Source organism: Coloeus monedula (genome assembly GCF_965178545.1).
Source record: "Coloeus monedula genome assembly, chromosome: 20".
Classification (NCBI taxonomy): Eukaryota; Metazoa; Chordata; class Aves; order Passeriformes; family Corvidae; genus Coloeus; species Coloeus monedula.
Window position 1 is genome coordinate 7,263,101 of NC_138800.1, and position 16,700 is coordinate 7,279,800.

General features: G+C 41.8%; 1 protein-coding gene across 1 annotated transcript in view; it reads left to right on the forward strand.

The window, feature by feature from the left end:
* EFCAB5 (EF-hand calcium binding domain 5) overlaps positions 1-16,700 on the forward strand; it is a gene marked incomplete at both ends in the record, with an annotated part of 29,367 nt that overhangs the window by 6,983 nt on the left and 5,684 nt on the right. Inside the window, 5 exons of the mRNA XM_082294894.1 lie at positions 9,348-10,187; positions 11,302-11,516; positions 12,726-12,882; positions 14,940-15,229; positions 15,885-16,057. Coding sequence (XP_082151020.1) covers positions 9,348-10,187; positions 11,302-11,516; positions 12,726-12,882; positions 14,940-15,229; positions 15,885-16,057 — 1,675 coding nt within the window. The remainder of the gene's footprint in view (positions 1-9,347; positions 10,188-11,301; positions 11,517-12,725; positions 12,883-14,939; positions 15,230-15,884; positions 16,058-16,700) is intronic.

A 16,700-nucleotide genomic window follows, 5' to 3' on the forward strand; every position in this document is an offset into this window, starting at 1 on the left:
GGCAAGCAGATTTAGATGGTCTCTGTACAGTCAGATGCTTCAGCTACTGTTGGATAACCTCAAATAAATGTCATCCAACATGAGAAGAAAGTTAATGTAACAGCACAATGTGCAGAAATATGTGTGCAATATGCACAATCACAACTGTTGCTTTCTAAACCAATATCCCTTCATTTTTTTTACCAGCAACCCATGACAGGAAGCTGAAACTGTTAAACATGTTGGAAAAAACAGTAATCCTAGATGAGTTCACAAAGGTGAGAAATGAAATAAGAGCATCTGGTTCAGAATGTGGTGTTTGTCACAAAGTATCAGCGTTTCCCTGGGGAGTAGGGAAGGGCTTCCTTTCTCCAGCATCCCAGGTCACTGGTTGTATCTGGACATTCCACATTGCATCTCCATCCTCTTCTCTCTCAACACTTCGATTCAGGCCAGCACGAGAGAAGTGTTTTGCTTTCCTCAGAGCTGCAGCCTGTGCTGCTCTTTGGGAAGTTACTCTGGGACCAGAGGTTTTCCGGACACCCCTCCCCGTCCCTTTCTAGAATGTCAAAGCCCTGAATAACTTGTGAATTTAGACTTTGCTTGGCTGCTCACAGGAGGTTTGGTGTCCCCTGCAACCATTAGCCTGAGGTAATTAGTAACATCCTCACAGTATTGTTATTTCTGACTAAGTTCCATTAACCAGAGAAGAACCAAACCATGAGGACCTGGGATGAGAAACTTTGATCCTGAACTATCACTGGTCTGAACCATAAACAAACTGCAACAAGTCTCATAAATATTCATGAAGCATAACCAAGTAGTTTTAAACTCAAAAGCTGTCATTGGGAAACCTCAGAAGTGTGGGTTTAACTCATCAAAATCATAAATGCAGTTGGAAGTTTCACCCCATTACTCTGCTGTTCCTCAAGCTGAAAACAACCAAATTGGTTCAAACTATATTTACTGAAGGCTGTCCAGGCCAAGGCTTTGCCAGCGATTTCTACCTGTGGCAGAGCAGGATTTTATGGCTGGGTAATTAAACCTGTGAAAAGGGGTGTTTAGAATAGGAATAATGGCAGACCCTCATTGCAGCAGTTCTAGTGGGTGCTGTTATAATAATTAAAACCAGAGTATAAAGCAGCTGTGCAGAGACTAATTCCAAGCAACCATGTGTGATTTTTTGTGCCTTCTTCCCTCTCAGGAGACTCACATGTTTGGTATTTTGCACAGAGATGCATTTTTATGGTAACTTGTTGAAGGTTTTTTTGAGCATGAAATGAGATATTTTTGAATTTAACCCCAGAATTATTGCATCTAATTAAGAAGACTATTGTGGATAATGAGAGCCCAGAGAATTGCTTTTGTCACTGCAATGAAGCATCAGTCCATAACCCCTATGGTACATATATATAATCACTGAATGAATTCATGCTCCATTAGCATTAGAAAACTGTTTAAAATATACTTTGTGTACTCTGTATTTTAACTCAATTAAAGATATGACAACAGAGATCAGAAGCACAAAAGACATGGATTGTCAGGCAGTCTGATTTGCCAGGAATATTCTCTCAGAACATATTCTCTGATGCTTCTTCCAGTGTGGTTTTAATTGAATCAAATGATGATGCTTTCATCACCTCCCTTGGGAACTGTTCCATCATCAGGACAGGGCTGCTTCTAATCCTCAGCTGCAATTTACCTTTGTTCACCCCTTTCCATCATCCACCAAACCCAAAAAGAATGATCTTCCTCCATGCTGCTCACGGCCCTCTCCCATGTGGAAAGCATTGCTTTTAATGGACCTTAAAATTAAATAGCACTTTTTTTTCTTCTTTGAATTCAGTGCAGCTTTGAGTTACTTAAAGGCTCTTAGAAACTCAGTAGAGAGACCTCACACATCATTGTTTTTGGGGTTTGTTTTTTTTTTTTTTCAGAAATGCAGAACAGTGGCTGTTGTATTTTTACATCCTTCGTGACAACCTCGTGGGGTCTTTTATATGAAAAGCATTTAAATCCCAGAGACCAGACCTTAACAGTTTATTTCACAGGCTTTGTGCTCTAACACACAGAACCCCCAGCAGTCTGGCACAAAGCTATTGGCACCAAGGGAAATGCTCACATTGCCTTTGTAGGGTCAGAATCAGGCTCTAAAGGTGAGATTATTTTCCATGATTGCATGTGGCTTTCTTGATTTCTAGTGAGATCAGTAGGGACAAGAAGAACAGATCCATTGTTTTTGATGACAATGTATTCACAAACTACACCAGGGTCTCTGGGTAGCAAGAAGAGGTGTGCCAACTTTCTTTGGAGAGGTGTCAAAATCTCTCAGTTAATAAATAAATGTATGTTAATTATGTGTACAGTAATTGACACATCAGCTAAGAAAAGCTTAAGAGTCTGATGGTGCCTCCTGCCCACATGGTGCTTGAAAACAGTGTCCTGTGAAGCTGTTAGACACAGTATGCAGGAGCCTTTGGATGTGTCATCAAGGTGACATCCAAAATAACAAGCTGCTTGTCCAACCTGCTTTATCCCAACAGCCTCACCTTTAAGGTTCCTCTGTCACAGGGTGGGATCTAATAACCCCAAGGAGCTGGTGGATACTCATAGCCCCAGATGTGCCACCTTCTCTCCAACTTACATCCTCTTTTTATACTGAAATGAAGAAAAAACCCACATTGCATTAGGAGCTCTGCTTTCCTACCAGCCACCCCTCAGGCCATTGCTTTTTTCCTGCTCTTCCTCTCTTTTCCACTTGTCCCATATATTTGGAAATTATGCAATATAGACATGAATAATAATAACATATATTAATATTTCAGCTGGTTAACGCCTGTGTGGCATTTCAACAAGTCCAAGATGTTTTAGCACTGATGTCAGGTATTCATACTCTCAAAATGGGATAATGGGAAATGTTCCGTGCTTTGGAAATTCCTCCTTTTAACTGTATGGGCTCCCTGTTAGTGTGGCTGGCTCCAGAAACCTGCTGTAATAATTCAGCCCAGGCTCTGGGATTGTGGTTTATTCTGATGGCCATTATTATTTATGTCATGCACACCACATTTTTAGAACCATATTGCTTTTGCTCATAAAAGCCACATGGCTATAAATCCAAAGTGTTAAAGTGTCTCCAAGGCTGGAATGTAAAATCAATCTGAAGTCAGTAGTATTCCCAGTGTCAGAGGACTTGGGTGACAGCAGGCTCATTTTCAAAAGGATCTTTCATTTTTTTTTATTGTATCCAACTGGTCCTCTAAACATTGAAATTGTAGGCAATGCTCATTTTGTGGCATTTGAGAGTTGAGTGACTGTCAGCTCTGCACAATGTAATGGCTCAAAATGCCTCCTTGGGAGTAAAGTCAGGAATACTAAATGCTGCAGAAAACCATGGAGAACTTAAATCCTCCACAAGAAAATTGAGCTTAAGCCACAACATTTCATAGGAGGGATCTGATCCAACATCTCTGAACCACTGAGCTTGATAAGTGACCTCTGGACCAGGAAAGGAACTGTTCAGGGTACATTTCTGCAGTGTCCCGGGCTTGCTTGGAGAATATTGTTTCTTCTGAAGGGGAGAACGAAGCAGGCACCAAGTCTGTTATGTTGGCAGATTAAATTACAAATTCCTAAATATTTCATTGCATGCAGTAGATTTTTAGGAGTTCAAATAAAGGTGAAAATGCTTGAAGAAAGCTAACCATGTCCACTGCTGCTTTCTCTCCATAGCTTGTCCTTTCCTACACTGAACATGTTTCAAATGATGAGTTCCAAGAAATCATGGAATATCTCCATAAGTGTGCTGAGGACTTCCAAGAAGCAACAAAACATGATACGCAGAGGCAAATTTTTGTTGCCCTCTTCCAATATTGTGATTATGGAAAGGTAGGCAAAGCAGCTCTCAGCCTAATTTCAACATGGCCATGCTCCCAGTTTGGTGTTTCTCTGGGTCACTGCTTGCTTTTTCTTTGTCTCAACTCTAGATCCTCTCTTTGTGCTGACTCAGCAGTATTTTAGGGAACAATAGCTGCCGCACTGTTGTCAAATTCATAGTTCTTAGACACAGAAACATCCAATAGCCTATTAACTGATGGCTAATTAGAAACTGAATTACCTAAACTGATGACTTGGGACTGAAGTTTGATGATTCTGGAGAAGAAATTAACCATGGCCTTTAATTGTAAAAATTACCTGCTTCCACAGCACATTCAGAATATTTGAGTGCTCGTTTATCTATTCAGCCACATTTCAGCAAAGATAATCTGATGTAGATTGACTTTAACAAATGTGCACATTACTTCAATAATTACATATATTGCATTAATTATGTTGCATTACTTTATAGATCTTAAGGGCTTCTATCGATAAATCTCATAGTTAAAATTTAAAATGCAAAATAATCCACCTTTACAGCCTCTCTGAGAACAGTACTGTGAACTTCAGTTTATGGACAGGAAATTAAAATACAGTAAGTCAGTTACAGAGCTGGAAATGAAACTCAAAAGCCATAATTTGGTTTCCAGCAGCTCTAAGCTCTATCTATCATCCTCTCAGTACACCTGCATCCCCATTAAAAAGCAAACAAAAAAAGTGCTAGACTTATTAGAAAATCAGTAAAGAGTGGGAACTGAAGAATCAATGGCATAAATTATTGCCAAAAATTTGGGCTTCATCCAAAAAGTGTGGTACTTGTTATGAGTAGCCTCAGTTTGCCAGTTGCTGGCTACTACAGAGCAAGCAGTTGCCCTAACCTTAGTTCTCTCCCCTACATAAATTATATATTCCACCCAGCACTCCTCCAGCGATGCTTGCAGCGCCTACCCAGAGTGAACTGTGCTCTACAATGTCATGCTAATAATGTCATTACCGCCAAAAGAAAGGAATTACAGGGCTCGTTTCAACACCAGTAATGTGTTTTAGAGAATGGCAGGCAAGCTGCTGTTTTCAGGGATGAGGGAAGAAATGTGTCTGCTTCCCAGCTAGGAGACATTTCACTTTCCTACAACTCTGTCAAGAAGGGCTGTGATGGATCCTCCTGGCTACAGGGATGTATAAACCTGAGTCCTGTCTTTGCCAAGGATTTCCAAAAGATCCCTTCTTTCCTTTTATGTTTTAAAGTGACTTTCTTCCTATTATTTCTGTGGCAGTGATCACCATCTCCATGCTACTAATCCCAGTGGAATCTCAGAGGCAAAGAGCCAAAAATACTAACACAACAGGAGTGAGCAGCTATCAGCAATGACGCCACTGCTGCCGAAAAAAACCTGATCAGAGCACAGAGTTGTGGTTTCCAGGCTCCGAGGTAGCCCTGCCCTGCAAATTGAGTTCACTGAAGTGTCGCGTGGGCCACGCAGCTCTTTTAAACCTGACCTGGTTTCTTTTGTAAAGTTCTACTGTACCCACAGGGGAGATAAAAATGCAAAGTAACCCAAGGACTTCTACCACTTGAATGCGATCCATTACCTGTAGAGCCCATTCTGCAAAGCACAGCAAAGCAGTTGTTTCAGTTCCTAATTTCCATTTGTTTGGTGGCAGGCAGTTATTCCAGTCTGCATGGTGAGTGTGGCTGGCTGCCTCAATGAGCTGCAATTAGGGCCAGGGAGCTGAGAAAGCAGTGTTTAAATGACAGTCAGATTAGAAGGTATCCACATGATCATCATCATGATTTCGAATGCATGCATCCAGAAGGATGGCAGCTCAGCAAGGACAGCCTGGACCATACACTGCAGCAGCAACTTCCCAAGACAATCCCAGAACACAGTTGGATCACTGCTATAATACCCCAAAAGGCAATGGATCTGTGAATTTTAAGCTTGTCGTCTCTGTGCTCAATTCTATCACTTTCTTTTATAACTATGCATTAATTTCCAGAGATGTTTTAAACCCGGGATTTTTAAATGAAATTGAATTTAGTCAGAGATTAGTTTTCAAGCTACTGAAGTTTGAGACACTCCTGACTATCTTTCTTGAAGTACAGCAACAACAAAGTCTGCTTTCTCATGACCTTTTCTGAGTGCCCGTTCTTCTCTCTTGCTCACTAACAAGCTCATTGTAGGGTTCAGGATACGCACATCACATTTCCAGAAAAACAATCAAGTGGTTAAACACTGACCTCTCCCTGATTAAATGGCAAGTCTGGTTTAGTCTGTGTTGCCAAAGGAATTACTCATAGGTCACAGAACGTTGGTGAAAACAGCTGAGAATCATCACCTGCCAATATCTAGGTGACAAAAAAAAAATAGGTCAATGTGTTCCAACTCCCTGGGCACTAAAGCTGCCCCGAGTTTTGGGCAGCTGTACAAACACAGATGGTTTTCTGTTGTGGAGAGGGGAGGTTGTACCTGTCCTGCTCGCAAAGTGCAGCATGAAGGGCAGGTGGGCAGGAATCTGTCATCAGCCTCCTTAGTCACACACCAAGTGCAAAGAAAAGTCGCCTTTTCTACTAAATTTAGGAACTGGGGAAAACAGCACAGCTGGGGAGAGGAGTTGGAAATGGTTTCTTGTTGTAGTGCTCCTCTCTTCTATAGAGGGCTGTACTGTGACATGTTCTTCCCAGAGCAAGTTGTAAGGAAAAGTGTCCTGAAATAACAGGGAGCCCTGCTAAAATGGCAAGTCTGTGTAAATTGGAAATGTTTAAATAAGTAAATAAACCCCTATTAATATTTGACAATTTCAGCTATTTTATCTATTTTTATATATTTATATATTTTATATAAAAATAAAATTATTGGATCCAAATAACAAAAAACTCTTCAAGAATTTGAGTCATCTAAATCCTCCAGTTATATTATTTTAGTATGCCAAAAAGGCAACTAAATCCCAAAACAACATCCTTATTTTCTTTTGAATAATACTTTATTAATCTATTCCCTTTTTAATAAAGTAAGATTATGCATTAGTACTGCAAAGTTCAGGGCAACCAGCAGATGATTGTGACAAGTAACAGCTGAGGAAATTTGAATGGAAAATTAGGTGTGTGTAATGGAAATGCTGAATGGAGAATCCAAATATTCCACAGTGATCTGGTAACGTCTTCAAAAACGTTGAGTGTTTGTGCATCTCCTAAATGGATCAGCACCCGATCTGATATATTCAACTGAAAGACAAACAGGCAAGAAGAAATGTTTGCAAAGGGGTGTGCAAGGTTATGTTAATGTCAGAAGATACTGGGAATCAGGACCTACATGTTGTAAGTTTAGGGGCAGAATTCTGTGATGATATTTGTTGTTCCAAACCCACCCATGGCTGAAATTCAACCCTGATTTTCAGCATTTTTTTACCAGCAGGAATTAAATTACCAGAGTCTGAAACACTAAAATTGGACCAGATGGCTTCTTACATTTCAGTTCTGGTCCTTTCTTCAGGAACTTTCAGTTCCCTGTAGAGGAAGGTGCTGCAGTACCAGCAAATGTGATGTGTTCACTTAGTTCCAGCATTAACTTCACCAGTAGGTGCAATGTGTATCTCTGAGCTGTTTCCAAATCCTCTAACTATTGGTGCCATTAATTACAGTTTCAGGTTATAAACAATGCCGTCATTTTGAAATAATTTCCAGAAAAGAACAGCAAAGTTCTTCCTTTATTTCTTTAGTCTAAGGACAGGAAAAGTTCACAAGGATTTAAAAGCCTGGTGAATTTTACATTCTGCAGTTTTTAATCTAAGAACAAAATGTGAAAAGGAAATCAATAATTCAGATGGAAAGCTACTCACTACAAATAATGAACTTAAGTAAATCTGTTTCCTAATTAACTACTTTATTTCACTAATGGGAGGGAGATTACAAAGGTGGCAGGACTTAAATAATGACAACAGGAACACATCATAAAATGGAAAACTTGCAATCATTTAGGTTTGCTTTACTTTTTAAACCCCACAATTTCCTGATTGGAAATGACCCATTTCATTGCCTTTTCCTGGGTTTGTCATCTGTGTACACTCACCCTGAGCAACAAGGATTTAATAAACTCTGCACCTTCCTCTGCACTGGAACTGCTGATACCTCTCTCACCTCTGTGGTCAAACATCTATGAATTTTAAAAGGAAATTAGGGAGGTTGTCATAACAGCTCAGATTTTTGGACTAATTATGTTTCCAGGCTAATACATCACACTTCAAAGGAGGTGATGGGGCACAAACCCAAACTACAATGTGCAGTCACTAAGGTAATACAGCACAGCCCATAATACATGAAAATTCTTCCATGGTACTGTCAGGCAATCAATATCTGTCCCGAGAGTATGAAATGTTGAAGCTTTGATCTTGACACGAAGAACTCCTTTGGCAGAGCAGTTACAATTATCTCACTGTAATTTGTCAAGGACATGGAAGAGGAAGAGCCTGCAAAGTAATATGTGTGGGGACTTCCAGCTCAGCCCAGAAGAAATTTTTGCCTCTGTGAAATAAATTAACTTCTTTGAAATTGGTAGTGATGTTCTGGTAATGGATAATTATCAGTCACAGGTAATTCTTGGCTAATGGTGCTTTTGTAGTGCTGCAAATGTTGATGTAAGTCGCCAGAATCACAGGAAAAACCCAATAATTGCAATCTTTTTGCCTAGGTTGGTGTCTTGGATAGACAAAAAATACTGGCCCTGCTGAGACACTTCTATGACAGAAGCCCCATGGCTGACAAGTGGGAATTCTGGAACCCCAGACAGTGTGAGCACGTGGGATGTTTCAGCTGTGGGTAAAACACTGTGAGCCCACACAAGGTTGGATAGTTCAGATATATTTTATAAGTGTTATCAGAAATGAACAGAGCTCAAAAAAGGACTCAAAGGAGTGCTGTGATCTAGACACCAGAATTTGCAAACACGTTTTGTAAACTGTGATGCAATGTTCAGAAATGCTTCAGCATCCAAAAGTTTTCCTTGCTACACAATTCTGAAGTTCTTTTTGGGAAATAGAATTAAAGAAAGACTCTTTCTGAAACAATTTTTCTTTCTTACTGGGCAATATTAGAAGTTAATTTTGTGTTTGCACTAAAATACCTCCAGGCACACAGAAAGATAAAGAAAAAATGCAGGGAATCATCTGCATGAAAGTAAAATATTTTAAAGATATTGGACATTCATTAATTGCTCAGATCAAATGCAAGATGAATTACATCCCTCCTTCTTAGTGTAGAGAATGAGGAAACATTTCTTTCAAAAGAAAAGTGGTGTAATACATAGCCAGAAGTGCAGATCTCTGCAGGCAAAGACATTATTCTGAAGCTTTGTGTTCCTGAGATGTGTCCTTGCAGAAGATACTTTCTGGTAGTTTGTATTTACTTGGCAATACCTTTTTTCTTTAAATTTTCTTATGCAATACTAGAGAACATAAAACCAATGCAAACTATCATCTCACCCATATTTTTTCTATTTTAGGGCCAATAATTAAGCTGCAAGATATTGATCTTATGGATTTCTGGGGAGGCCTTGGTGACGAGGAAGTTTGTGAGGAACTCAGTGAAAATTTGTTCTTGTCTGAAACAGAAATTTCTGAGGGAGAGATTTTAGGAAATGAAACTGTAGATGATGATGGGCAAGGGACTGACAGAATGAGCACCAGTGTTACAGAAGGAGTTGATGAAGAAATGGACATGAGTGAAGCTGAGACTGGAGGTATTTCCAAAGAGGAAAGTGAAGCAGAAGAGCCAAGTGGTGCTGAGCTGAGCAAGGAAGATGAGGATGCTGTGTCAGCAGTGGAAAGCACTGGCCTTGAAGCTACTGATTTGGATGGAGATACCATACACAGTGAGAAATCCAGCTCCCTTGAAGACATCAAAAGTGAGAGGGAAGCTGAGCCTGGAACTGCAGACAGACAGGATGAAGCTCTGCCAGGATCAGCCTCTGATGCAAACAGTCTCAGTACAGATGGAGAACCTGGATCTGGAAAACCAGAGGAAGAAGAGGAATCTAGCCTGGGTAGAGAGCCTGAGACAGAAACAAAAATGGAAGGAGATCATACCTCAGATGGAGAACCTGGATCAGAAGGGCAAATTAGCCAAGAGGACAATGGAACTGCAGAGACAACACCTGAAGCTCCAACCACGGCCTCAGGAGACAGAGCTGTGACAGACACGGATGTCACTGATTCCCAACAGGATTTTCCGGCTGCAGAGGCTGTGGAAGAAACCCCTGCAAGCAACAAGAGCCAGTCTGACCAACAGACAAGCTCAGAGACAAGACTGCAGGATGAGGACCTTCTGCATGACCTGGGTAAAGGTAAAGTGTTCTCCTTTTTTCTGACACACCTCAACCAATTTTAATGTCTGTATTTGGACTGGTTTAGCTGTAGGGTGTTTTAAATCCATTTCAAAACCCTGAGAGTGATTTCTGAGTAGAGAAGATCATAAGCTTTGCTATCTTCTCAGCATGGTGTTTTCTGCCAAGGTTTCAGAGCTTTTTACCCTCACAGGATGGCAGGTGAGTCACTTTGCTGGTGATCTGTATTCAAGGTGCTGAGCAGACACTTTAATTCAAGTAGGGACTTTGTGAAGCAGCAGCATTTTTATAATAAGGAGAAACTTTATGTTCTGTTTCACTCTGTAATATTACTATAGCAGGACAGGAACCTGAGCACATTAAATCTAGAAATTACTTAAATAATTTTTAGACTGTGACTACCTGTAGGGAGATGTGCTATGAGATCATCTAGCAGGAACCTTTTATTTTAATCTCTCACTGTGTTTCCAAAGAATGATCATACTTCATTGTCTACAAAGGCCCTTGTTCTAGGAAGGCTGTGATCAGACAACTGTGTGTTTCAAAGAGGTATTTTCTTAAACATCCTAGAAGGGCCAACCTCCTTGCTAGCACTCTGTGAACACTCTTGTGTCTCACAGTTTAGAGCACTGCAAGAACTGGGTCTACATTGTCTGAGCAATCCAGTGACAGATTCATTATGCAAAGGGTTGTAAAGCTGATGGTACAGCCCCCTGGTACCTACAGCTTTCTGTGGTAACTTCCAGTGCACAGCACTACCCTGTCATTCAGTCAGTCCCTGGATGTGCATCCTGTTTGTTTGGGACACGCAGTCCCTCAATGAGGTCTTTGTCTCAGACAGCCCCCTGCTGAGTAACAGCAATTCCAGCTCACCTGTAGTCAGGGTTTGACCTGGCTGTGCAATGGCATCCATGCCAGACTGGATCTGCAGAGCTACTATTAGAACAGTATAAGCAGATTAAGGCCTTTACTCAGCATGGAGTCAGTCTGTATTCAGCTGTAATTTTCCCTGGATAGGAAGTGCAGGATTGAGGACTGTGTTGATAGCTGCCAAGTGGTTGGCTTTAGGGCAGCATTTGGCTTCCTGTGACACACGGTGTTTTCTGCCTTTCAGATTCAGGTCCCAGCGTGGCAGAGATTCAGAACCATCAGGATTCTTGTACTGAGAGTTCCTTTGCTGCAAGCTCCCTCACCCTGCCACAGTTTGTACAACTCATGGACAATTTTGTTGGTGAAGACATTTCTCTGCCTACTGTGAAGAGGCTTACTGCATTTATCAAAGGAGAATACAAACAGACAAAAGAGGAAAAAATGAAACAACTAGAAAAAGTAAATATTGATAAGTTTTGCTGATCCCATATCCAAACAAAAACCAAGCAAATGCCTACAGACACTTAGCAAAGTCAACTGTTAATCTCATGCTGGCAGAGCTCTCCATTTGCAGCCTTGCATCCTCTGTTTCTTCAGGAGACCTTTTACCCCTTTGTTTTCATATAGATGCTCCCTCCCTAGCCCTCAGCTCTGGAAGTGATGACAGACTCATCCTGTAAAAGGTTTTCTGTCTGTCCTAGAGTTGGACTCAGTGAGACAACAGTTGATAGTTAATTGTGAAAGAGCCCAAAACATTCCATTCTGTTTATTCACCTTTATAATAGCCAAGAACCTGATCTCTGACCTACTGCACTGGCATGTACACAGAAGATTGTGGATATTTGGGGAGGATTTTAAAACAAGTGTGTTTGGGTTTGCTATGTGCATGGCTGGATGTGTGCACAGGCTTCTTTGTGTTTAAGTTACAAGGTGCTCTTGCCATGTGTTGAAAAAAGAAATTCCCCTTCCTCATGCCCAGCATCAGGGTACCTCATATTACTTCAGGTCTGTTTTGTGGTGCATTTCTCTAGCTGTGTTTTCCTCAGATCTCTTTCTGGTTTCCCTCTGTGCTGCTGACCTAATTTGGATGAGATATTGGATCTGACGGCTCCATAGTCCTCACTGAACACAGCACACACTGCCAGTATTTTGGCCTTTGAGAGAATTCCACTGCAGCCAGTTATCCCTCTATGCTGGGTTTAGAGGACAAATGGTAACATATATTTGCTTGGAGCCCACACACTTCAGGGCAGCACCAGCAAAATAACAGTGTACAGAAAGATGAACTGTCACATCTTGGGGTGTCACTGACAAGGCTGTGGTTAGTTCTTGCTGGGAAGACATTTGTGTTCTGGGAGACTTGCACTTACCTGAGCTGACCTCACCTTAAATCCAGCACAGGCTTCATTTGTTCACTGTGAAATAACTCTGCAGTGCTAGTTCTGCCTGGTAAACTGAACTGTCACCTGTGTTTAGTGTTTCTAAGTATCTCCCAGGTTTGATGATTCATCTCTAGGTCTGAGCCGTGTATGTACAGATTCAGCCTGGCCCATAGGAATGATGTGATTGGCAGAGTGTCCACACTTGTGTGGTGTCCAGCATCATTGTCCAGGAGTTACCAAAGCAGCATCAGTGTCCAGGAGTTACCAAACTTTTCCTCTGTTGCAGGTTCACCACATGTCTCACATGGCCCAAAGGAAGCAGCTTTTGGAGGCACTTTTTGAAAAGTGGGACAGCAATACATGTGGGTCTCTGGACCTGAAAGAGGTGGTTGCTGTTCTGAGCAGATTCGAGGGAGGCATGGGAAAAGTGGCCTTGATGAAGGGTAAGGAAAATCTCTGCTCTGTGAGAACACAGGAGGCCTTCAACCATTCAGTGACAGGGCTAATGACATTGTTGCAAGCACCACTTTGTTTCTGTAAGCAGTCATAAGCATACACAGTATGAGGTGTAAAATGGAAAGGAACAGTTACCTAGACCTATTTGTTAATGCATTGCTCCATCCCCTCCTCCTGTGCAAGATTCCCAGGCAGAGTAGCCCGATGTTTTCATGACAGTGGGATGTGTTGAAAAATTATTTCAGCTGTAACATGCAATGTGTATACATGTGATATGGCAGTGAAAAAACACACATAAAGCCTGAGGACATGTTTGCACTTTTAGTCCAGTCCATCTGTGTTATCCAGCTATTTTTAATAGATACATTTTACTGTGCTTCCTGCAGGAATGTACCTTACAGCAGAGAACAGCTTTCCCTTTCTATGGGTCTCAAATAACCCGTAGTTATCCACACTGTCACACAGCTCTCATGAATTACAGAGCAGCTTCGAGTCTCATTTCTCTGTTGGTTTATTTCACTGCATAAACTTAGCAAATTTGGTCCTTGATAGAAAAGACTTAGGTCCAGCAGAAATGCTGCAGGTTCGCCTGAACCTGTCTGGCAGCCTCATGCATATTAACATGTGGGCATAAGGTGCTCTGAAACACTGTATTAGCAATTATGAACATGTCTGCATGTGTGCTTGGATGGAGAGGACTGGTTTTTTCATCTCCATGCTCATCTTCATGCTGCTTGTTCTGCTGCAAATCACTAAAAATGGCTCACTTTGGCAACCACCAAAATCTCTTTATCCTTTAGCTCACTGGAGGCAGCTGGTGGGGTGGGGAGCACACCAGCATGTCACAGTTAATCATCTCCAGGCTGTCCAGCCAGGAGAAACTGGCAGTTTACTGCTCCCTTGTATTCAAAGCATGCCAGAACATACCACGGAAATATGGAAGGACACAGTCCCTTCCATGAAGGGCTCATAAAATAAAGGACAAATAAATAGAAAGGGAGCATAGCAAAATCAATACCACCTACCAGCAACATAAACTATTTCTAGCAGCCTCAACCTAATCTCTCAAGGATGTGGAACAAGCAGGTTTGGGGGAAGGGTTCACAGACATTTCACTTCTCCTGGATGGAAACACAGAGTAAAAAGTGAGTAGAATTACTTGATTGTCCTAAAGTGTAGCATTAGATATAATGGGGAAATTAATTCATTATGCTATGGCTCAGTAGTGAAGGAAGTGATCATAGCACATTCAACTTCATGCGTATTCCCTTTCTTCATCCCTTTCTTCAAAGTGAGGAGAAAGTGGAGGTGAAAATCCAAACATTTTATATGATCAAAAAATTCTCCATCCTAGTTCTGTCAGAAAACCAGAAATTAAATTAGAATACTGAATGTTCCGTAGATGATGGGCTGGATAAGGCAGCATTAACAGTCAGTTCCACCATGACTGGAGCCAAGTAAGTACTTGCTACTTCTACAGCTAAAATCAGTGCTAATGATGATAAAATGGTTTGGATTGGAAGGCACCTATAAAGATCATCTAGTCCAACACCCTGCCATGAGCAGGGACATATTCGGGTCCAACAGGATTTGAAATCAGGATGCAGAAGAGATGATGGAAGCATCAGTGACAGAGACCCCCGGGCTCCCGGAGCCAGGCAGCGCCTGCTCGTTTCTCCGGCTGTGCAAGAGCACCCCCGTGAGCCCAGAGCCGGGGCTGGGCAGAGCCCGCGCCGCGCTGGGACAGCTCTGACAGACTGGCTGAGGAATTAACCAGCCCCTGGAGAGAAACCAGGGCTGTGCGGGGTTCTTCCCTTCTTTTCAGGAGGAAAAGCAGGCATCTAGAGAAAAGGCTGTGTCCAGTCTGGAAACTGGAGGTTACCTGCCATTGGGACCACTTCCATGTAGGAGATAGCTGAAAGAAACCTAGAATGATGGACTGGATGGACTCCACCCAAAGCCAATTTAAGTCTTGATTCGTATTTTGCAAAACTGATTATCAATTAGATTTTCCCTATCTTATTTTCTGGTTTTTTGCTACTAGCAAAGGAGCAGCTTTGCTCCCGATACCCACAGCTCAGCAGAGTGGGGAAGCTATCCCCAAAGGCATTCCAGACTTTCCTCGAGTTAATTGCTTCCGAGTTCACCGGCAATGAGGATGAAACTATTGATCACTTGGTGAGATTCCTGACCACGAGGGTGGGGAAAAGTCACACCAAGAGCTTGCAAAACTCAACCAGGAGGAAATGGCTGCAAGATATCCAGCAAGCGGCTGAGACCAGCGGAACAAGCATGGAACCAGTGTACAAAGCAGTGTTTAAAGCCCTGTCCCAGGTAGGCATCCTTGCTCTGCCAGTACAGAGGGAATCTCATGAACAATTTTGTCTCACTTACAGAAGAGCTGACTCAGATCAGACCTGGAAATCCACAGCTGTAGTTTTGGAGCTTCTAAAATGAAACACACCAGAGTCAGTTTGGGACAAAAATGGTTAATTTGTAGTGGAAATAGTTTCATTTTTAATTTACAGCTGCAATTTTAGCTGTTTGTCCTTGCCATTAAAGCCCTCCTTACAGCCAAACTTCTCTCAGTAGCTGAAGTGTTTTTGCAGTATTGTCTAGGTTTGTAAATGTGGCAATTATGTCACTTGTTTTATTCTTAAAGGAATCTCCTATTGGAGGAGAAATCCATAGGATTTTGCTCAGGCACAGATTATAGTTAGGCATTATTTTTCTATTTACTCCTCCCCATTAGCAACAGGGAAAAGGAAATCAGTTTTCCTTGCCAATCAAAATACTGAGTGTTTGTGCTTGTCACTGAGTGCACTGGGCAGACACGGCCACAGCAGAGACACAGCCACGTCATGGGGGTGGTGACACAAACTCAGTGACCCAGAGCAGCATCACAGCAAAAATTAAACAAGTGCTAAGTCCATGAAATAAGTGTCAGTGGCTAATGTACAGACTGTAATGGGAAATGTTTGGTTGCTAGGACATGGAAGCCCACGGGGATAACAAGAGGATCAGTGCATATATTGCCCTTCTGGAGGAGAACCAGCTGTCCCCAGAGCAGGGACAGGTTCTCCTGCGTTATGTGGCCTGTACCGCAGACGATGCTCCCTACGTCCTAAACCAGGTACTGCACAGAGACATGAAAGGAGTAAGGTAAGAAAAACTGCAAATAACTGCTCCTTTTCCTCAAAACTGTTTGGAATGTACAGGGCAGTGTCTGGGATGCACTGGAAACTGAGGTTGATGGAGTACTCCAGAGAGGAAATCTCCCCAAGAGACCGTTGTGGAATGAGCCAATATCCTATACACTATACTCCTATCCTATACTCCGCATGGTCTGCTTAGAACTGCTCTGTTTGGGATTTCACTCTTTTCCTTGGGGAGATTAGCTCACAGTCTAATAAATCTCATCCTTTAGCAAATGTTTGTGGCACTGGGCCTACATTTTCTTCTTTAAAAATTAATTCCCTTACGCCAGTTTATATCCACAGGATATTTTTGAGAACAATGCCTTTCCTTCCCTAGGGTTTATGCTATAAACAGCTTTCATGCTTCTTCACTTGTCATTTCCAAAAGCCAGACATATTTGTCTCTTCAAACATTGCTGCCTCTAACCTATTAAATGTAACTGCTGCTTGCTTCTGTATTCCTCTTCATTCCATTTATTAACTGATGTTTTTAAAATGTCCTAAGGATGAAATGTGCCTATTTATTACCACTGCCTTTGGGATGCAAGTGGTAAATGTGGTATTGCTGAGTGTGGTCAGGGTATGGAGCTCACACCTTCCTTCTCTGA